A 27,982-nucleotide genomic window follows, 5' to 3' on the forward strand; every position below is an offset into this window, starting at 1 on the left:
CCTCCTGTGGGCAGCAGTTCCCGGTGGCGGGCCAGTCTTCTCTGCCATGTCGCTGTGGTCTGTACTCAGCAGCCCAGCATGGGGTCCTGGCTCTGTCGTCCTCATTCTGGTCCTCCTGCTTAGACTAAGTGTGCAGATCTGGCATAAGTTTTATCTCTGGGACCTCCAGCACTGCTCCACGGATTTGACTGGGAAGACAGCAGTGGTGACTGGGGCCAACAGTGGTGAGTGTTCCTCCTGACCTGCCGCAACCACAGCTTCTAACTGCCCCAACAGGGAGGGCAGAGAGGAGGACCAGCTCCCACTGTCAGAACCCTTGTTTCCCACCCTACTTGCTCCATTGCCCTCTAGTCACTCCCCAGACTGGCATACTCTGAAGCTGCCCTCCCACAGGCATTGGGAAGGCTGTGTCCCAGGAGCTGGCCCGCCGCGGGGCCCGTGTGATCCTGGCCTGCCGTAGCCGAGAGCGTGGACAGCAAGCCCTGGCTGAGATACAAGCAACGTCTAAGAGCAACCGCCTCCTACTTGGTGAGGTGGACCTGAGCTCTATGGCCTCCATCCGGAGCTTTGCTCAGCGGCTGCTGCAGGAGTGTCCTGAGATTCATCTGTTGGTTAACAATGCTGCAGTTTCTGGTATGTGCCTTGACTTACTTCCCCTAAATGCATTTCCAGAGTTTCATTTCTAGCTCAGGGACCTCAAAACAGGCATCCTTCAAGCCTAACCTGTACATACCATGGAAACTCTAATTCAGACACTATCCTGAAAAACCTAAAATTATAGTCTGAAACATCATTGCCCCCATCTCAACACATCCATGCTCCTTTGGTGTTTCTGTGCTGGGTTTAGTCACTCAGTCGTGTCCAACTCTTTGTGACCCCACCAGGCTCCTTTGCCTGTGGAATTCTGTAGGCATACTGGAGTGGTTACCGTGCCCTCCTCCAGGGGATCTTCCCAACTAAGGGATCCAACCCAGGTCTCCTGCCTTGCAGGTAGATTCTTTACTGTCTGAGCCACCAGGGCATTTCTATTGAACCCAATATATCCTCCCCAGACTTTGTCTCCCTAAGGATTCTCACTCCATTACCCACCACCTATGTTTTCATCTCTCACAGGGTTCCCTACCACACTTACTCCAGAGGGCCTTGATCTCACCTTTGCTACCAACTACACTGGACCCTTTCTGCTCACAAATCTGCTCCAAGGTAAGGAAGGATGGGTACTTACCTTCCATGTGACCCCTGCTTTTCCATTCCTCTAGCATTTTCATGGCTTACTGTCTATCATGGTCATCTCCTTTCCCTTGGCACCCAGATGCATGCTGAGTAGTGAGCCAATACATTGTTACTTTCCATACCTGGCCTCAGTCAAGATTAGGAGACTGGTAATGGAATCTGTTAGCCCCCAAATATCAATACATCCAGCAAGAGGATATAAGATCTACACCACACCTCTCTTTCCCTCAGGTCTGAGTTCTAGCCAGACCGGTAGAGTCAGTCATCTCAACAAAAGCTTCTTGAGGGTGGCATTAGGCTACTAGGTTTAAGGAGGCTGTGTTCTTGTAGGGAAGGGAAGGGTTAAGCAGCAGGCACATTCTCCCTAACATTTTCTCTGGATTGTCTAATAGCCTCTTTATAATTTTGTTTATTTATTGATTGATTTTTGGCTGTGCTGGGTCTTCCTTGCTGCATGGGCTTTCTCTAGCTGACCTGCATAGGCTTCTCGTTGCAGTGGCCTCTCTTTTTGTGGAGCACAGGCTGTAGGGTGCGCGGGGTTCAGTAGTTCCAGCCTGCGGGCTCAGTAGTTGCAGCTCAGCTATGCTGGGGCTCCGTGGTCGTGGTGCACGGGCCCAGCTGCTCTGCAGCACGTGGGATTCTCCTGGATCAGGGATTGAGCTCATGTCTCCTGTATTGGCAGGCAGATTCTTTGCCACTGAGCCATCTAGGAAGCTCTCTAATAGCCTCTTTAAAAGAAAATTAATTTTTTGGTCAGGTAATGAATATATGTCCAAAGTACAAAAGGGTATATAGAAAAAGAAAGAAAACGAAAACTCTCCTCCTCTCCTGGAAAGTCAGCTGCCCATTCCCTTCCTGGGAGGCACCTCCTATTGCCAGGTCTCATGTACCCTTTAGTGAGCAATTAAATTAGTCCTGACTGGAAAGTGAACAAAGAGCAAGGCCAAGCTCTATGGGTTTGTAATGTGTTAATATACGTTTTTCCCTTTTCCAAAATTGTAACATGCTACAATACCCTGTGTCTTGCATAGTAATAATTTCTTGAACTGTCTTCTTGTTACTGAAAAGTGTGTGTGTGGGACGTCTGACTACTTGCCACTCAAAAGCCAATAAACAGGCCAGGTTGATGGAAAGGAAAGTTTGCTTTATTTCGGATTCTGGCAACTAGCGGTAGGGAGAGTGGCAGACATCTGTGCAAAGGCCGACTCCACCACCTGACAAGCAGGTGGTGAGAGCTTTGATAGACAGAGTGTGTGTAGTGGGGAGATTACATGTGGAAACAGCACATTTATCTCTAACAGTCATCTTCAATTGGTCATCAGTGGTCTGACTAGCATCATCTTCATTGTTTTAGTTCAGTTCAGTTCAGTTCAGTTGCTCAGTCGTGTCCGACTCTTTGCAACCCCATGAATCGTAGCACGCCAGGCCTCCCTGTCCATCACCAACTCCCAGAGTTCACTCAAACTCACATCCATCGAGTCCGTGATGCCATCCAGCCATCTCATCCTGGGTCATTCCCTTCTCCTCCTGCCCTCAATCCCTCCCAGCATCCGAGTCTTTTCCAATGAGTCAGCTCTTCACATGAGGTGTCCAGAGTACTGGAGCTTCAGCTTTAGCATCATTCCTTCCAAAGAAATCCCAGGGCTGATCTCCTTCAGAATGGACTGGTCGGATCTCCTTGCAGTCCAAGGGACTCTCAAGAATCTTCTCCAACACCACAGTTCAAACGCATCAATTCTTTGGCGCTCAGCCTTCTTCACAGTCCAACTCTCACATCCATACATGACCACAGGAAAAACCATAGCCTTGACTAGACGGACCTTAGTCGGCAAAGTAATGTCTCTGCTCTTGAATATGCTATCTAGGTTGGTCAATCTAATCACACTAGGACCACAGCCTTGTCTTCACTGTTTTAGGTAGTGTTAATCTTCCGTTCCAGGGTCTGTTTGTTCCCATTTCTTTGTAGTCAGTTTTCAGAATTGTGGCAGCTCATGTCCTGGGTGCAGTCTGGTCACCATGGAGTTAACTTTTCCTCCTGATATTCTGGTATCTGTAAGACAACTCACAGGATATGGCTCAACATATTATCTATAACTTTTGAGAAAGAACTAAAGGTCCTTGACTGTGCTTAATGACTAAATTACTATTATTTAGTCACTTTAGACTGTTTTCCTTTGTTTCCACCATTTTTCACTTTTCTGATTAAACTTATTCTTCAATTAAAGTTTTCTATAGACAAAAGGCAGGCAGAGGACATGGGGCAGGGAGGTGGGCAAGGACCACATGGTCCTACTCTTTCATTCTCTCCTATCTCCTCTGTCTAGTCTAGTCTCCCTTCTGTGTCTTCTAAGAAATCACCTTTCATCACATCACTTTCTTGCTTCAAGTTCTTGGAAGGTATTCTGACCTTTATACAATAACTAAGCTGTTTATCTCCACTTACAAAACCTCCTGCAGACTGAGAGCCTCGCCTTGACCTTTCCCAAACCCACACCCTCATCTTCAGCCAAAATTTTTTCTCTCTTAGGCCACACTCTGTCTTCTAAATCCTGGCTGTAATTTGCACATGTGTTTCCCTCTATTTGGAATATCCTTTCCCATCCTTTCAGCCTGGCTAACTTAATTCAGCTTCCAGCACTCAGCACAGATACCGTTCGTACTGTGGATCCTGTCCCTCCCACCAGGCGCCCCCATTTACCTCATAGCTCAGTTGGTAAAGAATCTGCCTACACAGCAGGAGACCTGGGTTTGATTCCTGGGTTGGGAAGATCCCCTGAAGAAGGAGATGGCAACTCACTCCAGGATTCTTGCCTGGAGAATCTCATGGACAGAGGAGCCTGGCAGGCGGTCCCTGTGGTCACAAAGAATTGGACATGACTTAGCAGCTAAACCACTACCACCACCTGTGCCCCTGTAAACAGCTCTGTTCCTGTACAGATGCTTTTGCATGAAGATCAGCCTCCAACTAGGTTGTGAGCCCCTTTGGTCTTTATGTCACTATGTTTGCAAGTCTGGAGATCACTGTCCTCTTTGAGAATAATTTTCTCTTCAGCAAATTATGGCTGAATACCTCCACTCAATTTTTAATTTATGATTCTTCATCTAAATGGAGGGCTCAAAATAGTTTTAGTATTTTGAAACAATAAGTAAACTCATATGTGATAACTATAATTTTTTATACTTTATATAATCTAGACTTTTTTTTTGGTATAGTTAGGACACTCTTTTCTTCCCCAAAGATTTGCTTGTACCTCTCCTATTGTTAGTAATTTTACTTTCATTCTTTTGGAAGATAAATTCCAAAAAAAAATTTTTTTTAATTAAAAAAATGTTTAATAAAACTCTTTCCCAAGAATCTCTGCACATATTTCTTTCCCCCTAAACTGAGGACCCATATGTCTTTAGTGCCTAGCATGGTGTCTGCCATGATTCAGGGGCGCAGTGAATATTTGTGGGATGAATTAGTGAATGAATGAGTGTACGAGTGTGTGAGAGCCAATTTTCACAGCCTTTCCAGCCTCTCCTTCCCATTCTTAGCCATCAGCAAAATAAAAATATAAACAAGGATTAATTAAATCAGCTTCAGCTGGCAAGTGGCAGAAAAGGGAAAACTCCACTTTTACTTTAGGCAAAAAAACACAAAAAACAAAACACACTAGAATAAAACAAGAAGAAGAACCTTCCGAAAGCAGTTAATGAAAATAGTCACCGTTCACATTACACTGTGCACTGGGCCCACTGACTGTCTTCTGAAAGCCTGGGATGGACCCTGCTCTCTGGTAGTCTCGTGGAGAAGCAGGTTGGGGAGTGGGCATGGGGGTTTACTCCATGACTTGGATTAAGGGTATGTGGTCTTCTCTCCACCTAGGGGCCCTTCAGCGGGCAGGGTCAGCCCGGGTGGTGAATGTATCTTCCTTCCGGCAATCACACGGGTACATTGATGAGGATCATCTGATAGGGGCCGGTAGACCTTTGACCTTCAACCAGAACTATGATTGCAGCAAATTGCTTTTGGCCTCGTTCACTGGGAAGCTTGCCCAGAGACTTCAAGGGACAGGTAACTGCCTCTGACACTCCCTGCCCTTCCACTCCCAACACTACCTCCCAACCCTTCCCATCTCATTCCAATATATTCCGGCCTTAAAATACTCCCAATATCCCCAAGCCAGCTGTTAATCTCCTCCATTTATCACCTGTGCACCCAGTATTTCTCTCAACCCCATCTTCCTACCTCCTTTTCATTCTTTTCCAACTTTCTCATTGTCTACAACTTCCCTCTCCTCCAACACCATCATATTCCCCCTCAAGATCACCCTGTGCTTTCTAATATCTCCTTACTGGCTTGGGTATTGGCACTCATGTAAGTTACGAAACACGGACTTCTCTGGCACCACCCCCAAGTCTCCTGTCTCGTCTACCGGACAGGGCTGGTAGGATCCTTCCTTAGTTGCACACTGCAGAACCACGCTTAACTCTTCCTTCCCGCCGTCCTCCTCTCACTTCACTGTGCACTACACTGCTCAGGTGTGACTGTGAACTCTGTAGACCCAGGTGTTGTGTACACGAAAATCATGAAGCATTTCTCCTGGTCATATCGCTTCCTCTTCTGGCTCCTCAGCTTCTTCTTTAAGGTGGGTAGTGGAGAAGCTGGCGCTGCCTGAAGAGGGTGGGTCAGGGCTCTGCTGCTGCCCGTCCTGGTAAGTTGGAGCTTGCCTGGCTTTGCTCTCCACTTCCTCTGTGTCTCTACAGGATAGCAAACAAGGTGCAGTCCCAGTCCTCTACCTGAGCCTAGCAAAGGAGCTGGATGGCGTTTCTGGGAAACATTTTAGCAGTTCCTGTGTGATAACTCTACCCCCTGAAGCTGCTCAGGATCCTCACGTGGCCCAAAGCCTCTGGAATACCTCAGTCCGACTAACAAACCTAGACAAGGTGGACTGATCTTCTGTGACCCCTGCCTTAACCAGCCACCCTCCCTCTGACTCCCAGCCCTTACTCTGGTTATGCCTTCTGTTTGCCAGCTCCAAGGATCAATCTCTTTGTCTAGCAGAGTGACCACTTCCTCTTTCTGTTGGTTCAGGGGCATGGGACCTCATCAGCCAGGGGACAGTTTCAGCTTCTACTTTATTGCTAGTTGTCTGATAGAAGTATTCATGTCTTAGGCACTGGGATCTCCAGACCTACTGAGTCCCACATTATAGGGACGGGGAGTGAGACTCCTTTCAATGGGTATTAGACGTGCCAATAAGAGGGGAAACTTCTACCTGTAGCCCTTGGTTCCTGGCCTTGGGAGAGGCGGCACCACACTGCGTCCTCTGGATCAAGGTGTGTGCCACATCCTGCCGGACAGCACTCTAACTCCGTAGGGTGCTGTCTCCCAGCTGTGCCGTAACTGAGCCTACAGGTAACCCTTCCACCTGTCTATCCAGCCAGTTGCTCCTGAGCGCTGAATCCTGCAATAAAGATAGTGAATTCTGAGAGTGAGAGACCACTGTTTCCTTCAAAATCTAAATGAATTGTGAACTAAACTTTTCAAATTTCACGTATACAAAGCTTGTATGTGTATGTATCTACTTGGGAGGATTGAAGTTTTTATGACAATGAGTTGTTCTAAACATGAACAGTGTGTACTTTTATCGAAATCTTTTTAATATCTTTGTAAATTTTTGAATAAAGATCTTACACAAGTTTTACTATATTTAATTTCAGATACCTTACTTTTCATGCTATTGCAAATGATATTTTAAAATTTGTATATTAATTGTATATCATTGAGCAACTTTCAGTTCAGTTCAGTTCAGTTCAGTCGCTCAGTCGTGTCTGACTCTTTGAGACCCCATGAATTGTAGCACGCCAGGCCTCCCTGTCCATCACCAGCTCCTGGAGTTCACTCAGACTCACATCCATCGAGTCGGTGATGCCATCCAGCCATCTTATCCTCTGTCGTCCCCTTCTCCTCCTGCCCCCAATCCCTCCCAGCATCAGAGTCTTTTCCAATGAGTCAACTCTTCGCATGAGGTGGCCAAAGTTTACTGTTATCTAATTGTGATAAGTCATCCGTACGTTCTTTTGGTTTTTACACATGGACAATCATACCATCTAGGAATAATAACATTTATTTCTCCTCTTTCATATTAATATAAATTTTATTTCTTTTCCTAGACTTTAACTGATTTTCTACTGTTAAACCAAACTTGCATTTAAATCAACTTTGTCAGAGTGCTAATTTTGTATGAAAAAAAGTGGAAGTTAATTGCTCAGTTGTGTCTGACTCTTTGTGATCCTGTGGACTATAGCCTGCCTGGATACTCTGTCCATGGAATTCTCCAGGCAAGTTTACTGGAGTGGGTTCCTTCTCCACGGGATCTTCCTAACCCAGGAATTGAACCTGGATCTCCTGTATTGTAGGCAGATTCTTTACCAACTGGTCCACTAGGGAAGCCACTAGTATATAACTTGGTATACATGGCTAAATTTAGTGTACTCATGTTTTTATTTGGAACCATTTATTGATAAATGAGGCTGACCTGTACTGTACTTTTTCCTACTTATATTGCCATTGTCTAGCTTTGCTGTCATGGATAGATTCATTTTATAGGATGAATTTGGAATTCATGTTAGTGTAGGGACGTTATATAAGAAAGTATTAATTGCTCAGTTGTGTCTGACTCTTTAAGACCCCCATGGACTGTAGCCCACCAGGCCACTCTGTCCATGGAATTCTCCAGGCAAGAATACTTGAGTGGGTTGCCATTCCCTTCTCCAGGGGATCTTCCCAACTCAGGGATTGAACCTCTTTGCAATTCCATGGACTGTAGCCCACCAGGCTTCTCTGTCCATGGAATTCTCCAGGCAAGAATACGAAGATTCCCTTCAGAACACTAAAGGGAAGATCCAGGGGATCTTCCCAACCCAAGGATTGAACACAGATTTCCTACATTGCAGGCAAACTCTTTACTGTCTGAGCTACCAGGGAAGCTCTTACATAAAAAGCAGATGCCAATTAATTGAAGGTTAAATGTGCAAGAAACGTGCTAGGGGAAGTGGCTGAGAGAGGAAAGTGGGGAGAGAAAGCTAAGAGATCCATCAGACCATGATACAAGTCTGACCCAGAGAGAAGGCTGGTTGGAAGCATCTTAGAGTGCAGTGCAATGCTTTTTCCTTTATTTTGGGCCATGTTGCATGAGGGATCTTACTCCCTTTACCAGGGATCAAACCCGCAGCCCCTGCAAGTGAAAGTACAGAGTCTTAAAAAGGGGACAACCAGAAAAATCCCAGTTTTTCCTTTTAAAAAGTCCCTCTTGTACACAATCTATTTCTGTTCTTTAGTGGTTAGTCTAAAAATGTTATTTTATTGGCCATGCTGAATGCAGGATCTTTGTTCCCCCACCAGGGGTCAAACATGTGCCCCCGCCAATGGGAGCATGGAATCTCAATCACTGGATTACCAGGGAAGTCCCTGCATTTTAAAAGCCTAAAATCTTAACTGTTTTTAAAATTAATTTTTTTTTTTTGGCTGCATGGAGTCTTAGTTGCCTTGCGAGGGCTTCTTTCTAATTGTGGTCTTTGGGGTCTGTAGTTTTCCACATACAGGCTTAATTGCCTAAGGCATGTGAGGTCTTGGTTCGCTGACCAGGGATCAAACCCACATCCCCTGCATTGGAAGGCTGATTCTTAATCACTGGACCACTAGGGAAGTTCCATCCCTGCATTCAACATTATCTTTAATCTATTTCTTTATTCTTCTTTCTTTCAAACAATACATAGATCTTAGAGGTCTTTAACGTTCTTTAACATTAATCATTCTCTTTGGATTCATATGCTTTTATAGTCCAATACTTAATTATATTGTTATCTCATTAATTTCACAAATCAGATATTTTGTTATTTTAAATAGTTGGCATTTATATGGATTTACTCATATGCCTAGTATTTTCTTAGTTCATTGTTCTTTCTTGTGTCTCAGATCCTCTATCTGGGATTATTTTTCTTCTACCCTGAAGTATATGCATCCTTTAGAAGAAGCTCCTTTCATGAGGATTTGTGGTAAACAGAATTCTAAGATGGCTCCCAAGATCTGCACCCTACCTTGCGTACACCTTCGCTAGAATCACTTCTCCCTGAGTGTGAGCAGATCTCATGAACATGATGGAATCTTACTCTTGTGATTATGTTGCATATCAGGTTAATGGTAATTAAAGTCTATAACCATTTGGCTTTGTGTATGTGCTGTGCGTGACTGCACAATAGTCACGTCTGATGTATTTCTCTTACATCTTTTTACATTTGAGGTCCTCAAAGCTTTCCATAGTCTGTGTCGTTCAATCATTTATTCATCAAATGAATTAATGGAGTGTCAGCTGATCCAGGCATTATTCTATATGTTATTGTCCTGAAGTAAGAAGTAAAATAGATAAACGTCCATGAATTCAAGCAGTATATATTCTAGTGGAGTAAGAGAGATAATAAAAATATGTGGTAAAATTACATAGATATGAGTGCTTCTTGGCAGAAAAGCTATGATAAAGCTAGACAATGTGTTAAAAAGCAGAGACATTACTCTGTCAACAAAGGTTCATATAGTCAAGGCTGTGGTCTTCCCAGTGGTCATGTACAGTTGTGAGAGCTGGACCGTAAAGAGGGCAGAGCACCAAAGTATTGATGCCTTCAAACTGTGGTGCTGGAGAAGACTCCTTAAAGTCCCTTGGACAGCAAGGAGATCAAACCAGTCAATCTTAAGGGAAATCAACCCTGAATATTCATTGGAAAGACTGATGCTGAAGCTGAAGCTCCAATATTTTGGTCATCTGATGTGAACAGCCAACTCATTGGAAAAGTCTGTAATGCTGGGAAAGATTGAGGGCAGAAGGAGAAGACATCAGAGAATGAGATGGCTGGATGGCATCACAAATGCAATGGACATGAACTTGGGCAAATTCCAGGAGATGGTGATGGACAGGGAGGCCTGGTGTGCTGCGGTCCATGGGAACGCAAAGGGTTAGACACGACTGGGTGACTGAACAAAAGCAACAGCAATGAGTGCTGTGGACATAAGTGAAGCAAGAAAGAATAGGAGTGTCATGATAAGGGGCCTGGGTAAAAATTTTAAATAGGTTGGCCAGTAAAAAAGATTCAAGTAACCTGTTGACTTTGAGATAATCAAAGGGGACCTTATTTTGGGTGTGTTAGTTGCTCAGTCATGTCTGACTCTTTGCAACCCCATGGACTGTATGTAGCCTGCCAGGCTCCTCTGTCCATGGAATTTTTCCAGGCAAGAATACTGGAGTAGGTTGCCATTTCCTTCTCTAGGGAATCTTCTCAACCCAGGGACTGAACCCAGGTCTATTGCATTGCAGGCAGATTCTTTACAATCTTAGCCACCAGGGAAGCCTAGCCTAAGTAGGTGAGCCCTTTAAAAGGGCTTAGTCTTAGCAGTCAGAGACGTTTAACAAGACAGCTCGGGCCAGACTCTCTTGCCCCACCCTCTCATGCTCTCTGGCCCCATGTTTTGTAAACAGAGACTTTGCACAGTTATGTAGCTGAGATCACTTAGAGCACTGTGTATGAGCATCATGAGGTATTCACCGGGTCACGGGCTGCTTTGTGCTTTATACCTACATGAGCTTCAGCGTGGAAGCCCCGGCTGCTGCTGCCCTGAGACTACATTGGCGTGGCATCTCGGTGCTGTTACACGAGGTTATGTTACGGCTGTGCCATGGCTGCATTATGGTTACATTATGGCTGCTGTTACAGCTGCTGCGTCAGCTGGGAGAGAGGCTGTGTTACGGCTGCCGTGCCAGCCAGGAAAGAAAAAGTGTGTCTGCAGTGCCTATGGGTCCCCGAGTCATCTTCCAGCCTCTTAACTTGTGCCTTGCTCACCCTGGGTGCAGCAAACCATGGGAACAGCAAGACAACTGGCACCACGAACAGGATCAGCAATACAACCATGTAGAAATAAATTGCCATATTGTGGAGAAAACCACATGGCCTCTAGTAGTTGAGGCTTCAGTTCTATAGTTACAAGGAGCTGAATTTTGCCAGTGACCAGTGACCTAGGAAGAGGACCTGGGGCCCAGATGAGATTGCAGCCCTGGATGGCACCTTGATTTCAGCCTGGGGAGGTCCTGAGCAGAAGACCAAGCTAACCTGTACCCAGACTCCTGACTCATAGAAACTGTGAGATAATGTTCAGTCCCCGAGTCATGTCTGACTCTTTGTGACCCCATGGACTGCAGTACACCAGGCTTCCCTGTCCCTCACTATCTCCTGGAGTTTGCTCAAAGTCATGTCCATTGAGTTGGTGATGCCATCTAATCATCTCATCTGCTGTCACACCCTTCTCCTCCTGCCCTCAATCTTTCCCAGCATCAGGGTCTTTTCCAACGAGTCAGCTCTTTGCACCAGGTGGCCAAAGTATTGGAGCTTCAGCTTCAGCATCAGTCCTTCCAATGAATTTCAGGGTTGATTTCCTTTAGGATTGACTGGTTTGACCTCCTTACTGCCCAAGGGACTTTCAAGAGTCTTCTGTAGTACCACATTTCGAAAGCATCAATTCTTTGGTGCTTAGCCTTCTTTGTGGTCCAACTCCTACTTCTGTACATGACTACTGGAAAAAACAGCTTTGACTATATGAACCTGTGTTGGCAAACTGATATCTCTGCTTTTAATGTGCTGTCTAGGTTTGTCATAGCTTTCCTTCCAGGGAGCAAGTTTCTTTTAATTTCATGGCTGCAGTCACCATCCACAGTGACTTTGGAGCCCAAGAGAATAAAATCTGCCATGTTCCCATTTTTTCCCATTTATTTGCCGTGCAGTAATTTGAGTGAACTCCGGGAGATGGTGATGGACAGGGAGGCCTGGCGCGCTGCAATTCATGGGCTCGCAAAGAGTCGGACATGACTGAGCGACTGAACTGAACTGAACTGAATGGGGCCAGATGCCATGATCTTTGTTTTTTGAACGTTGAGTGTTAAGCAAGCTTTTTCCACTCTCTTCTTTCACCTTCATCAAGAGGCTCTTTAAAAAAAAAATGAGGCTATTTAGTTCCTCTTTGGTTTCTGCCATTAGGGTGGTATCATCTGCATATCTGAGGTTATTGATATTTCTCCTGGCAATCTTGATTCCAGATTGTGATTCATTCAGCCCTGCATTTCCCATGATGTACTCTCCTTTCCCAATTTTGAGCCAGTCTATTGTTCCATATCTGTTTCTAACTCTTGCTTCTTGACATGCATAGAGTCTTCTCAGGAGACAGGTAAGGTGGTCTGGTATTCACATCTCTTTAAGAATTTTCCAGTTTGTTGTGATCCACACAGTCAAAAGCTTTAGCCTAGTTAACGAAGCAGAAGTAGATATATTTTTGGATTTCCCTTGCTTTTTCTATGATCTAGCAGATGCTGGCAATTTGATTTCTGGTTCCTCTGCCTTTTCTAAATCCAGCTGGTAGATATGGACGTTCTTGGTTTACATGCTGTTGAAGCCTAGCTTGAAGGATTTTGAGCATTATCTTGCTAGCATGAGAAATGAGTGCAATTATATGGTAGTTTGAACATTCATTTTAGGAATCACTGAACTAAAATGGACAGAAAGGGGTGAATTTAATTCAGATGACCATTATATCTACTACTGTGGCAAGAAACCTTTAGAAGAAATGGAGTAGCCCTCATAGTCAACAAAAGAGTCCAAAATGCAGTACTTGTGCAATCTCAAAAAGGACAGAATGATCTCAATTCATTTCCAAGGCAAGCCTTTCAACATCACAGTAATCCAAGTCTGTGCCCCAACCACGAATGCCAAAGAAGCTGAAGTCGAATGGCTCTGTGAAGACCTAGAAGACCTTCTAGAGCTAACACCATAAAAAGATGTCCTTTTCATCATAGGGGATTGGAATGCAAAAGTAGGAAGTCAAGAGATACCTGGAGTAACAGACAAGTTTGCCTTGAGGTACAAAATGAAGGAGGGCAAATGCTAACAGAGTTTTGCCAAGAGAACATAGTGATCGTAGCAAACACCGTCTTCCAACAACATGAGAGATGACACTACACAGGGACATCACCAGAGTGTCAATACCAAAATTAAATCGATTATATTCTTTGCAGCTGAAAATGGAGAAGCTCTTTGCAGCAAAAACAAGACCTGGAGTTGACTGTGGCTCAGATCATCAGCTCCTTATTGCAAAATGCAGGCTTAAGTTGAAGAAAGTAGGGAAAACCACTGGGTCATTCAGGTGTGACCTAAATCAAATCTCTTATGATTATGCAGTGGAGGTGACAAATAGATTCAAGAGATTAGATCTGACAGAGTGCCTGAAGAGCTATCTGAGATAATACATGTTTTCTTTTAAGCCACTGAGTTTGTAATAATTAGTTATGCAGCAATAGACCACTAATACAGGATCTAGTGATAACAAACTTCTTCAGTTTTATTTGTTTGAAGATTTATTTTACCTTCATTGTTTTAAACTTCAAGAGAAGTATAGTTGATTTAAAAAAAATTAGGTGTACTACAAAGTGATTCAGTTACATATATATTTTAATATTTTTTAAAAATTCTTTTTAATTATAGGTTATTACAGATATTGAATATAGTTTCCTATGGTGTACAGTAGGTCCTTGTTATTTAATTAAAATTTTAAATTTTACATTGGAACAAAGTTGATTTACAATGTTAGTTTCAGCAAAGTAATACAGCTATACATATACATATATCCATTCTCTTTCAGATTCTTTTCCTATAAAGTTTATTACAAAATATTGAGCAGAGTTCCCTGTACAGTAGATCTTTGTTGATTATCTATTTTATATATAGTAATATGCATATATTAATCCCAAACTCTTAATTTATACTCCCCCTCAACTTTTCCCTTTCGGTAACCATAAATTTGTATTTGAAGTTTGCTTCTGTTTTGTAAACAGGTTCATTTATATCATTTTTAAAAAATTCTACATATAAGTGATACCATATGATATTTATTTTTCTCTTTCTGACCTACTTCACTTAGTATGATAATCTCGAGGGCCATTCTTGTTGCTGCAAATGGTAATATTTCATCATTTTTATAGATGATTAATATTCCATGGTGTGTATATATATATATATTCTTTATCCATTAATCGTTGAATCGTTGATAGACATTTAGGTTGCTTCCATGTCTTGCCTATTATAAATGGTGCTGCAATGAACACTGGTGTGCATGTATCTTTTTGAGTTAGAGTTTTCATTTTTTCCAGATATATGTCCAGGAGTGAGATTGCTGGATCATATGGTAAATGTATTTTCAGTTTTTTAAACAATTTCCATATTGTTTTCCATAATTTCCATAGTTCCATAAATTGGCTGTACCAATTTACATTCCCACAGACAGTATAGGGGAGCTCTCTTTCCTCCATACCTTCCCTAGCATATGTTAAAAATTTTTTAGCACACTGCCTGGCTTGCAGGATCTTAGTTCTTTGACCAGGGATTGAAACTGTGCCCCCTGCAGTGTAAGTACTGAGGCCTAACCACTAGACCACCAGGAAATTCTCCCCAGCATTTATTATTTACAGACATTTTGATGACGGACATTCAGACTAGTGTGAGGTGATACCTCATTGCAGTCTTGATTTGCATTTCTCTAATAATTAGTGATATCAAGCATCTTTTCATGTGCCTGTTGGTTATATCTTCTTTGGAGAAATGTCCATTTAGGTCTTCTGGCCATTTTTTAATTGGGTTGTTTTTTGATACTGAGCTATGTAAGCTATTTATATATTTTGGAAATTAATTCCTTATTGGTTACAAATATTGTCTCCCATTCTGTAGGTTGTCTTTTTTGTTTTATTTATGTTTTCCTTTGCTGTGTAAAAGCTTTTAATTAGGTACCACTTGTTTACTTTTGCTTTTGTTTACATTACCCATTACTAGGAGATGTATCAAAAGAAAAATCTGTTGCAATTTATGCCAAAGAGTGTTCTGCTTGTGTTTCCCTCTAGGAGTTTTATAGTATTCAGTCTTGCATCTAGGTCTTTCTATTTGGTCACACCTCTTGCAGGATCTCAGTTCCGTGACAGCCCAAAATCCTAATCACTAGGCTACCAAGGAACTCCCTACGTTTATGTCTTTAATCCATTTTGAATTTATTTTATATATGTTATTAGAGAATGTTCTAACTTCATGCTTTTACATGTAGTGGTCCAGGTTCCCCAGCACCACTTATTGAAGAGACTGTCTTTTCTCCTTTGTATATTCTTGCCTCCTTTGTTGTAAATTAATTGACAATAAGTGTGTGGGTTCATTTCTGGGCCTGTTCCATTGATCGATATTTCTGTTTTTGTGCCAGTACCACACTCTTTTGATTACTGTCATTTCGCAGTATAGTCTGAGGTCAGGGTGTGTGATTCCTCCAGTTCCATTCTTTCTCAAGATTGTTCTGGCTACTCAGGGTCTTTTGTGTTCCTATATAAATTAAAAAAAATTTTTTTTTGTTCCAGTTTTGTGAAAAATGCCATTGGTAGTTTGATAGTGATTGCCTTGAATCTATAGATTGACTTGGGTAGTATGGTCATTTTAACAGTATTGCTCCTTCCAGTCCAAGAACATGGTTTGTATCCTCTTCAATTCATCTGTTTGTATCCTCTTCCATTTCTTTCATCAGCATCTCACACTATTTTTAGTAGAAGTCTTTTGCCTCCTTAGGTAGGTTTATTCTTAAGCATTTTATTCTTTTTGATGCAATGGTAAATGAGATTGTTTCTGTAATTTCTCTTTTTGATATTTCATTCTTAGTGTATAGAAATGCAACAGATTTCTGTATGTTAATTTTGTATCCTGCAACTTTACCAAATTCATGGATGAGTTCTAGTAGTTTTCTGGTGGCTGCCTTAGGATTTTCTATGTATAGTACCATGTCATTCACGTCTTCCTTTCTAATCTGAATTCCTTTTATTTCTTTTTCTTCTCTGATTGCTGTGTCTCCTGTAGTGGAAGCGTGGAGTCTTAACCACTGGACCACCAGGGAAGTCCCCCACTCCCCAAATTGTTAAAAAGTTATTAGTGGGGCTTCCCTGGTAGCTCAGTGGTAAAAAAATCTGCGTGCCAATGCAGGAGACACAGGCTGGATCCCTGATCTGTGAAGATCCCACATGCTGCGGAACAACTCTGCCCATGTGCCACAGCTATCGAACCTGTGCCCTAGAGCCTGGGAGCTGCCCACCGCTGAGCCCATGTTCTACAGCTACTGAAGCCTATGCACCCTAGAGACTATGCCCACAACAAGAGAAGCCGCCACAATGAGAAGACTGCCCATTCCAACTAGAGAGGAGCTCCCACTCACCGCAGCTAGAGAAAAAGCCCACATGCACAGCAACGAAGACCCAGAGCACCCAGAAAATTTTTAAAAGTTATGAGCATATTTATCACTTAAAGACAATTCTAAAATTTACATTTTATTTCTTTTGGGCAGCACCAGTATAAATAATGTAGACGCTTCTCTTCTCTGCATCTGTCCTCCGCCATACCTGGCTTTGATTTGCTCTCTGCCTTTATCTAATCCCTTCTCCATGTCTCAGCCTGAAAAACTACTTCCTCCTGGAAACAGCATTCTTTTTTTTAGTTCAGTTCAGTCGCTCAGTCATGTCTGACTCTTTGCGACCTCATGGACTGCAGCACGCCGGGCCTCCCCGTCCAGCACCAACTCCCAGAGTTTACTCAAACTCATGTCCATTGAGTTGGTGATGCCATCCAACCATCTCATCCTCTGTCGTCTCCTTTTCCTCCTGTCTTCAATCTTTCCCAGTGTCAAGGTCTTTTTAAATGAGTCCTTTGAACTTTTTTCAAGGGGAGATTTTTTTCCCTGTTGGTTCCACCCCATTTTCTGAAGTGCTTAGAAGTCTACCCAAATGAGCACAGATGTTCTCCTCTGTTCAGTATCAGGGATTGGAAGGATGGGCTCTAGTCACACAGATTGGAGTTTTAGGGTCTTTGGAGTCTTGTTCATGGTCCCTATCACACAGGGCATCAGGTTGGCACCTGTGAAAAACCACATAAGACAGAGAGAGTATTAATTTTCTTTGAAGACCACTCAGTCTAATTCAATATAAAAGAAACAATATGTCTCCTGTTTGTATGTCATGTCTTCAGACCCCTTTTCATGATGTTGAAAAGGATTTGGGTCTTTCTTGTATCAATACCCTGCTTCTAACCAAGGCTTGGCATCTTCACATGAAAACTCAGCATATCTGTTAAAGGTTGTTAAAGCACTCAGAGAGATGGCTCCAGTTCAAATTAAAAATATATATTTAAAAACAAATTCAAAGCAGATCAAGATGTATTAATATGGAAAACCTCCAAGATGTAGTGTCGCATGGAGATAAAAACAAGGTTTAGCACAGGGAATTATATTTAATATCTTGTATTAACTTAAAATAGAAAAGAATCTGAAAAGGCATATATATATATGTATATATACATTTATCTGAATCACTTTGCCATACACCATAAACATAACATTGTAAATCAACTATTCTTCAATTTAAAAAAAACAACAAGGTTTAGAACAGTGTGTATACAAAGTTGCTCTTTGCATCTAAAATGCTTGCAATTTCAGAGGCTGACTCCGGAACCAAAAACAAAAAATGGCATCAAGTTACTTTGGGTAAGGATCTTGCTGCTGCTACTGCTAAGTCACTTCAGTCCTGTCCGACTCTGTGTGACCCCATAGATGGCAGCCCACCAGGCTCCCCCGAATGTGGGATTCTCCAGGCAAGAACACTGGAGTGGGTTGCCATTACCTTCTCCGCAGGAAAGTGAAAAGTGAAAGTGAAGTCGCTCAGTCGTGTCCGACCCTCAGCGACCCCATGGACTGCAGCCTTCCAGGCTACTCCGTCCATGGGGTTTTCCAAGGATCTTGGGGATGGGATAAATGAAGTATGTGCTGCTGCTACTGCTAAGTCACTTCAGTCGTGTCTGACTCAGTGCGACCCCATAGATGGCAGCTCACCAGGCTCCCTCGTCCCTGGGATTATCCAGGCAAGAATACTGAAGTAGGTTGCCATTTCCTTCACCAATGAGGTACGCACTATTTTTTTTTTAAAAGGTGCTTATTTACAGTAGACAAAAGATAGAAACAGCTCCCAAATCCATCAAATCCATTACAGGTGAATGGATAAACAAACTGTGGTGTGTATAAATGTATACACACACACACACACACACACACATATGTAATGAACGTTTTTCAGCATTAAAAGGGAAAGAAATGATGACACATACTACAACATGAACAAATTTTAAAGACACAGTTCAGTTTAGTTCAGTCACTCAGTTGTATCCGACTCTTTGCGACCTCATGAATCGCAGCACACCAGGCCTCCCCGTCCATCACCAATTCCTGGAGTTCACACAGACTCACATCCATCGAGTCAGTGATGCCATCCAGCCATCTCATCCTCTGTCGTCCCCTTCTCCTCCTACCCCCAATCCCTCCCAGCATCAGGGTCTTTTCCAATGAGTCAACTCTTTGCATGAGGTGGCCAAAGTACTGGAGTGCCAGCTTCAGCATCATTCCTTCCAAAGAAATCCCAGGGCTGATCTCTTTCAGAATGGACTGGTTGGATCTTCTTGCAGTCCAAGGGACTCTCAAGAGTCTTCTCCAACACCACAGTTCAAAAGCATCAATTCTTTGGTCCTCAGCTTTCTCCACAGTCCAACTCTCACATCCATACATGACCACTGGAAAAACCATAGCCTTGATTAGACGCACCTTAGTCAGCAAAGTAATGTCTCTGCTTTTGAATATGCTATCTAGGTTGGTCATAACTGTTCTTCCAAGGAGTAAGTGTCTTTTAATTTCATGGCTGCAGTCACCATCTGCAGTGATTTTGAAGCCCAAAAAAATGAAGTCTGACACTGTTTCCACTGTTTCCCCATCTGTTTCCCATGAAGTGATGGGACCAGATGCCATGACCTTCGTTTTCTGAATGTTGAGCTTTAAGCCAACTTTTTCACTCTCCTCTTTCACTTTCACCAAGAGGCTTTTTAGTTCCTCTTCACTTTCTGCCATAAGGGTGGTGTCATCTGCATATCTGAGGTGATTGATATTTCTCCCAGCAATCTTGATTCCAGCTTGTGTTTCTTCCAGTCCAGCCTTTCTCATGATGTACTCTGCATAGAAGTTAAATAAGCAGGGTGACAATATACAGCCTTGACGTACTCCTTTTCCTATTTGGAACCAGTCTGTTGTTCCATGTCCAGTTCTAACTGTTGCTTCCTGACCTGCATACAGATTTCTCAAGAGGCAAGTCAGGTGGTCTGGTATTCCCATCTCTTTCAGATTTTCCCACAGTTTATTGTGATCCACAGTCAAAGGCTTTGGCATAGTCAAGAAAGCAGAAATAGATGATTTTCTGGAACTCTCTTACTTTTTTGATGATCCAGTGGATGTTGGCAATTTGATCTCTGGTTCCTCTGCCTTTCCTAAAACCAGCTTGAACATCAGGAAGTTCACGGTTCACGTATTGCTGAAGCCTGGCTTGGAGAATTTTGAGCATTACTTTACTAGCGTGTGAGATGAGTGCAATTGTGTGGTAGTTTGAGCATTCTTTGGCATTGCCTTTCTTTGGGATTGGAATGAAAACTGACCTTTTCCAGTCCTGTGGCCACTGCTGGGTCTTCCAAATTTCCTGGTTAATTGAGTGCAGCACTTTCACAGCATCATCTTTCAGAATTTGTAATAGCTCAACTGGAATTCCATCACCTCCACTAGCTTTGTTCATAGTGATGCTTTCTAAGGCCCACTTGACTTCACAGTCCAGGATGTCTGGCTCCAGATGAGTGATCACACCATCCTGATTATCTGGGTTGTGAAGATCTTTTTTGTACAGTTCTGTGTATTCTTGCCACCTCTTCTTAATATCTCCTGCTTCTGTTAGGTCCATACCATTTCTGTCCTTTATCGAGCCCATCTTTGCATGAAATGTTCCCTTGGTATCTCTAATTTTCTTGAAGAGATCTTTAGTCTTTCCCATTCTGTTGTTTTTCTCTATTTCTTTGCATTGATCACTGAAGAAGGCTTTCTTATCTCTTCTTGCTATTCTTTGGAACTCTGCATTCAGATGCTTATATCTTTCCTCTTCTCCTTTACTTTTCACATCTCTTCCTTTCACAGCTATTTGTAAGGCCTCCTCAGACAGCCATTTTGCTTTTTTGCATTTCTTTTCCATGGGGATGGTCTTGATCCCTGTCTCCTATACAAGGTCACGAACCTCATTCCATAGTTCATCAGGCATTCTATCTATCAGATCTAGGCCCTTAAATCTATTTCTCAATTCCACTGTATAATAATAAAGGATTTGATTTGGGTCACACCTGGATGGTCTAGTCGTTTTCCCTACTTTCTTCAATTTGAGTCTGAATTTGGTAATAAGGAGTTCATGATCTGAGCCGCAGTCAGCTCCTGGTCTTGTTTTTGTTGACTGTATAGAGCTTTTCCACCTTTGGCTGCAAAGAATATAATCAATCTGATTTCAGTGTTGACCATCTGGTGATGTCCATGTGTAGAGTCTTCTCTTGTGTTGTTGGAAGAGGGTGTTTGCTATGACCAGTGCATTTTCTTGGCAAAACTCTATTAGTCTTTGCCCTGCTTCATTCCACATTCCAAGGCCAAATTTGCCTGTTACTCCAGGTGTTTCTTGACTTCCTACTTTTGCATTCCAGTCCCCTATAATGAAAAGGACATCTTTTTTGGGTGTTAGTTCTAAAAGGTCTTGTAGGTCTTCATAGAACCGTTCAACTTCAGCTTCTTCAGCATTACCGGTTGAGGCATAGACTTGGATACCTGTGATGTTGAATGGTTTGCCTTGAAGACAAACAGAGATCATTCTGTTGTTTTTGAGATTGCATCCAAGTACTGCATTTTGGACTCTTTTGTTGACCATGATGGCTACTCCATTTCTTCTGATTGATTCCTGCCCGCAGTAGTAGATATAATGGTCATCTGAGTTAAATTCACCCATTCCAGTCCATTTTAGTTCGCTGATTCCTAGAATGTCGACGTTCACCTTCGCCATCTCTTGTTTGACCACTTCCAATTTGCCTTGATTCATGGACCTGACATTCCAGGTTCCTATGCAATATTGCTCTTTACAGCATAGGACCTTGCTTCTATCACCAGTCACATCCACAGCTGGGTATTGTTTTTGCTTTGGCTCCATCCCTTCATTCTTTCTAGAGTTATTTCTCCACTGATCTCCAGTAGCATATTGGGCACCTAATGACCTGGGGAGTTCCTCTTTCAGTATCCTATCATTTTGCCTTTTCATACTGTTCATGGGGTTCTCAAGGCAAGACTAGTGAAGTGGTTTGCCATTCCCATCTCCAGTGGACCACATTCTGTCAGATCTCTCCACCATGCCCTGCCTGTCTAGTGTTGTCCCGGCATGGCTTGGTTTCATTGAGTTAGACAAGGCTGTGGTTCTAGTGTGATTAGATTGACTAGATTTCTGTGAGTATCATTTCAGTGTGTCTGCCCTCTGATGCCCTCTTGCAACACTTACCATCTTGGGTTTCTCTACCTTCGGCATGGGGTATCTCTTCACAGCTGCTCCAGCAAAGCGCAGCCGCTGCTCCTTACCTTGGATGAGGGCTGTCTCCTCATCGCCGCCCTTCCTGACCTTCAACGCGGGATAGTTCCTCTAGGCGCTCCTGTGCCCACGCAGCCACCGCTCCTCGGACGTGGGCTGGCTCCTCCCGGCCGCCGCCCCTGGCCTCGAGCGCGGGGTGGCTCCTCTCGGCCTTGCTTAGTGCACCGGCTGCAGCCTCCTGTGCTTAGTGCGCCGGTCTCTTAGCCGGACGCAAAAGGAAGAATATTGTATGATTCTGTTTATATGGCGTACTTAGAAAAGTCAAATTTATAGAGACAGAAAGTAGAATGCTTGTTACCAGAGACTAGGGTGAGGGGAGAAAGGGGAATTACTGTCTAATGGATACAGTTTCCATATGGAAAGATGAGAAAATTCTAGAGATGGATACTGGAGATAGTGGCAAAATAAGGTAGATGTACTTAGTGCCACTGAACTGTACACTTGAAAATAGTTAAAATGGTAAATTTTATGTACGTTTTGCTGCTGCTGCTGCTAAGTTGCTTCAGTCGTGTCCGACTGTGTGCTACCCCATAGACGGCAGCCCATCAGGCTCCCCGTCCCTGGGATTCTCCAAGCCAAGAATACTGGAGTGGGTAGCCATTTCCTTCTCCAATGCATGAAAGTGAAAAGTGAAAGTGAAGTCGCTCAGTCCTGCCTGACTCTTAGCGACGCCATGTATTGCAGCTTACCAGGCTCCTCCGTCCATGGGATTTTCCAGGCAAGAGTAAGTACATGTACACTGATTTTTTTAGAACTAACACCCCAAAAGGATGTCCTTTGCATTATAGGGGACTGGAATGCAAAAGTAGGAAGTCAAGAAACACCTGGAGTAACAGGCAAATTTGGCCTTGGAATACGGAATGAAGCAGGGCAAAGGCTAATAGAGTTTTGCCAAGAAAATGCACTGGTCATAGCAAACACCCTCTTCCAACAACACAAGAGAAGACTCTACACATGGACATCACCAGATGGTCAACACTGAAATCAGATTGATTATATTCTCTGCAGCCAAAGATGGAAAAGCTCTATACAGTCAACAAAAACAAGACCAGGAGCTGACTGTGGCTCAGATCATGAACTCCTTATTACCAAATACAGACTTAAATTGAAGAAAGTAGGGAAAACCACTAGACCATTCGGGTATGACCCAAATCAAATCCCTTATGATTATACATTGGAAGTGAGAAATAGATTTAAGGGACTAGATCTGATAGATAGAGTGCCTGATGAACTATGGACGGAGATTCGTGACATTGCACAGGAGACAGGGATCGAGACCATCCGCATGGAAAAGAAATGCAAAAAAGCAAAATGACTGTCTGAGGAGGCCTTACAAATAGCTGTGAAAAGAAGAGAAGTGAAAAGCAAAGGAGAAGAGGAAAGATATAAGCATCTGAATGCAGAGTTCTGAAGAATAGCAAGAAGAAATAAGAAAGCCTTCCTCAGCAATCAATGTAAAGAAATAGAGGAAAACAACAGAATGGGAAAGACTCGAGATCTCTTCAAGAAAATTAGAGATACCAAGGGAACATTTCATGCAAAGATGGGCTCAATAAAGGACAGAAATGGTATGGACCTAACAGAAGCAGAAGATATTAAGAAGAGGTGGCAAGAATACACAGAACTGTACAAAAAAGATCTTCACGACCCAGATAATCATGATGGTGCGATCACTCATCTGGAGCCAGACATCCTGGACTGTGAAGTCAAGTGGGCCTTAGAAAGCATCACTACGAACAAAGCTAGTGGAGGTGATGGAATTCCAGTTGAGCTATTTCAGATTCTGAAAGATGATGCTGTGAAAGTGCTGCACTCAATATGCCAGCAAATTTGGAAAACTCAGCAGTGGCCACAGGACTGGAAAAGTTCAGTTTTCATCCCAATCCCAAAGAAAGGCAATGCCAAAGAATGCTCAAACTACCACACAATTGCACTCATCTCACACGCTAGTAAAGTAATGCTCAAAATTCTCCAAGCCAGGCTTCAGCAATACGTGAACCGTGAACTTCCTGATGTTCAAGCTGGTTTTAGGAAAGGCAGAGGAACCAGAGATCAAATTGCCAACATCCACTGGATCATCAAAAAAGTAAGAGAGTTCCAGAAAATCATCTATTTCTGCTTTCTTGACTATGCCAAAGCCTTTGACTGTGGATCACAATAAACTGTAGACCTGACCTGCCTCTTGAGAAATCTGTATGCAGGTCAGGAAGCAACAGTTAGAACTGGACATGGAACAACAGACTGGTTCCAAATAGGAAAAGGAGTAAGTCAAGGCTGTATATTGTCACCCTGCTTATTTAACTTCTATGCAGAGTACATCATGAGAAAGGCTGGACTGGAAGAAACACAAGCTGGGATTAAGATTGCTGGGAGAAATATCAATCACCTCAGATATGCAGATGACACCACCCTTATGGCAGAAAGTGAAGAGGAACTAAAAAGCCTCTTGGTGAAAGTGAAAGAGGAGAGTGAAAAAGTTGGCTTAAAGCTCAACATTCAGAAAACGAAGGTCATGGCATCTGGTCCCATCACTTCATGGGAAATAGATGGGGAAACAGTGGAAACAGTGTCAGACTTTATTTTTTTGGGCTTCAAAATCACTGCAGATGGTGACTGCAGCCATGAAATTAAAAGACACTTACTCCTTGGAAGAACAGTTATGACCAACCTAGATAGCATATTCAAAAGCAGAGACATTACTTTGCTGACTAAGGTGCGTCTAGTCAAGGCTATGGTTTTTCCAGTGGTCATGTATGGATGTGAGAGTCGGACTGTGGAGAAAGCTGAGGACCAAAGAATTGATGCTTTTGAACTGTGGTGTTGGAGAAGACTCTTGAGAGTCCCTTGGACTGCAAGAAGATCCAACCAGTCCATTCTGAAAGAGATCAGCTCTGGGATTTCTTTGGAAGGAATGATGCTGAAGCTGACACTCCAGTACTTTGGCCACCTCACGCGAAGAGTTGACTCATTGGAAAAGACTCTGATGCTGGGAGGGATTGGGGGTAGGAGGAGAAGGGGACAGAGGATGAGATGGCTGGATGGCATCACTGACTCGATGGACATGAGTCTGAGTGAACTCTGAGGGTTAGTGATGGACAGAGGCCTGGTGTGCTGCGATTCATGAGGTCACAAAGAGTTGGATACGACTGAGCAACTGAACTGAACTGAGCCTTTAAATTTATATTTTATACCATTTCTCTTTAACTGCAGGGGATAAAGACCATTTCTACTTAAATTATGGATACACTTAATATTTGGCCCAGCTGTATCCTACAGATTAACCTGCTCACATATGGAATGTCATATGTGCAAGGTGATTCACTGTAGCATCATTTGCAATAGCAAAAATTGTTATCCCACTAGAAGATGATGGTTAACAAATTACGTTTCCATGCAACAGAGTACTATGCAGCTCAAAAAATGAATGAGGAAGATCTCTATTTACTGATTAAGAAAGGTCTCCAGGATATACTGTTAAGTGAAGAAGTAAGGTACAAGTGCATATAGTATGCTGTCTTGTGGATAAGAAGTGGGAGGAGTAAGAAACTGAGCAACTTGCTGAGCAATTTGCTAAGCGAGAAACTGACACCAAGGGCTAACTACAGTGTGCAAGGAGGAACGAGTGGATAGGGAGAGAGGTTGCAGTGAGGTTTTGAATCACACTAGTGCATTAGCTATTTAGAAAATAACAAGAAATACTTGTTGCTGCTCATTCGTGTCTGACTCTTTGTGACCCCATGGACAGCAGCACACCAGGCTTCCTGTCCTTCATCATCTCCTGGAGTTTGCTGAAACTCATGTCGACTGAGTTGATGATGCCATCCAACCATCTCATCCTCTGCCACCCCCTTCTCCTCCTGCCTTCAATCTTTTCCAGCACCAGGGACTTTTCCAATGACTCAGCTCTTCGCATCAGGTGGCCAAAGTATTGGAGCTTCAGCTTCAGCATCAGTCCTTCCAATGAATATTCAGGGTTGATTTTCTTTAGAATTGACTGCTTTGATCTCCACACTGTCCAAGGGACTCTCGAGAGTCCTCTCCAGAAATACTTAGATGATGAAATGGGAAAAAGAGGGGCAGTAGTGGAGAGATTCATCTTTCCTACCATTTACCACCCCCACTTCCACCCCACCAACAGTTTTATGGATTTTTCAGGTTGTTTTTCAATCTGAGATTAACTGAGACAAACATATTGCAATAGTTACATTTCAGGCTCTTTACATGAATCCACTCAAACTTGCTACTGCTGCTAACTCACTTCAGTCATGTCCGACTCTGTGCGACTCCATAGATGGCAGCCCACCAGGCTCCCCCATCCCTGGGATTCTCCAGGCAAGAACACTGGAGTGGGTTGCCATTTCCTTCTCCAATGCATGAAAGGGAAAAGTGAAAGTAAAGTCACTCAGTCGTGCCCGACTCTTAGCGACCCCATGGACTGCAGCCTATCAGGCTCCTCTGTCCATGGAATTTTCCAGACAAGAGTACTGGAGTGGGGTGCCATTGCCTTCTCTGCACTCAAACTTAGGAACAACCAAATAATACAGGTTCTATCCTTAACATTCTCATTTTATGAAAGACGAAACAGAGGTTGGGAGAGGTTAAGTAAACAACTCAAGGACTGAGACAGTGGGTAAACAGAATTAAACCCATAGTTTATCAGATCCTGACTCTTCCAAGATCCTTGTACAAAGATGTCTGAACACTTGTTCTTTTTTTTTTTTTTTTTCATTTCTTTGGCATCATTAGAAGTGGGTTCATTGGGTCAAGGAATTCGTACTTTCCAATGTTTTCTTTTTTTTCATAACTGAGATTTTATTGGTTGTTTTGAGGATCAGTACACAGACATTTTAATTTGTACATAATTCTTAACATTTATACCAAAAATCTAAAAAAATCATGTAGTTTTGATTCTTTTCTGAATAGTTTTCCTAGAACTTTACAGCTTAAATTTGGAGGCAAATTTTCCTTAACAGGATATCCAGTACAATATTGGAAGTTCCACCAGTCACAATTTAATGTCATCCTACATACTCAAATTTTCAATCGTTCACAGCACATTAACAATGTTACTAGGAGAACTGAACCACCACGACTAAAGATGCTACAGGGCACAAAGTTCTGACCAGGAGAGCCAAGATGGAGCAGTGGTTTGTTGTAGGATACAATTCTACTAAAAACATGGGAAGAGAAGTAATAGTATCCAACACATTGAATGCACAATTGACTCCAAACTGCCATTTAGTGTGCTTTATATTATAGAGTATAAAAGCTCATATCAATTTATGGAATGTTACTGACACCCATGACAACCAAAACCTCCTATATTCAATATCCCACTATTTTCTGGTTGAACCAAAAAATAACCAGCAAATCATTTCACCTCTTTAAAAAAAAAAAAAAGGCACTTACACTTAAAAAGTGGAATGAGAGAGGATTCTTTTAAAAAAATGTTTTTAGAGCTGTCAAAAAACTTGCGTTTACAAAATAGTTGATAAAAATAATCGTCTGGATTGTACAAGAAGGGAAACAGATAGGGTGTGATATTAATCAGACTTGGCTTCTGCTTCATCAAAGGCTGGGCTCTCCTTTTAGTCTCTCGGTTAGCCACTTCGGCCGTTGTTCCCTTTTTTCCCCTTTTATTTGACTTGTCTGAAGATTTATCCTTTCCTGCCGCCTTCGTTTCTACTTTCGCAGGAGCCGATTTAGCTGACAATCTCCCAGATCTCCTCCTGGGCTCTTTCTTCGGCGCCCCTCGTCGGAGCGGACTCGTCTGGGGAGCCGTGGCGGCCGGGCGGGAGCGCGCCAGGTGCCTGCAAGCCGTCGCGAAGCTGAAGTGCCCGGCAGCTGCGGCACCCACCGCACCCCCCACTCCGGCCCAAGTGTTTTTTTAATTAAAAACTACCAAAGTCCATTATGTACATTTTCATTATTTTATATTTACCACTATTGTTTTAATTAATAGCCTAGTACGCAAAAGCGCAGCGAGTCTCTGGGGGAGCTTTGACCATACAAGAGTCGTCCAGGCTTTCTCTACGCCGTCTACCCTCTGCCGGCAGAGGGCGCTGGCCACCGCGCGCCTCTCCCCCGCGGTCCTAATCGGCTTCCCGTACAGTACGCACGCGCAAATTTCGCTC

General features: G+C 43.0%; 1 protein-coding gene across 2 annotated transcripts; it reads left to right on the top strand.

Annotated features, from left to right (window-relative positions):
* Positions 1-27,925, top strand: LOC102174666 (retinol dehydrogenase 12). Of its 2 annotated transcripts, XM_005686336.3 has the most exons (6): positions 1-224; positions 394-633; positions 1,114-1,203; positions 5,102-5,290; positions 5,758-5,864; positions 5,983-6,996. In XM_005686336.3, the coding sequence occupies exons 1-6, from the start codon at positions 47-49 to the stop codon at positions 6,169-6,171; spliced, it is 993 nt and encodes a 330-aa protein (XP_005686393.2). In that variant the 5' UTR covers positions 1-46; the 3' UTR covers positions 6,172-6,996. The 2 variants fall into 2 exon arrangements, with proteins under 2 accessions (XP_005686393.2, XP_017910507.1); XM_018055018.1 differs by lacking the exons at positions 5,758-5,864; positions 5,983-6,996 and adding an exon at positions 27,543-27,925.

Source organism: Capra hircus, chromosome 11, assembly GCF_001704415.2.
Source record: "Capra hircus breed San Clemente chromosome 11, ASM170441v1, whole genome shotgun sequence".
Taxonomy (NCBI): Eukaryota; Metazoa; Chordata; class Mammalia; order Artiodactyla; family Bovidae; genus Capra; species Capra hircus.

Coding starts and splice junctions, on each gene's coding strand:
- LOC102174666 (XM_005686336.3), top strand. CDS start 47: ATGTCGCTGTGGTCTGTACTCAGCAGCCCAGCATGGGGTCCTGGCTCT. Junction 225..393: donor GGTGACTGGGGCCAACAGTG/GTGAGTGTTCCT, acceptor GCCCTCCCACAG/GCATTGGGAAGGCTGTGTCC. Junction 5,865..5,982: donor TCCTCAGCTTCTTCTTTAAG/GTGGGTAGTGGA, acceptor GTGTCTCTACAG/GATAGCAAACAAGGTGCAGT.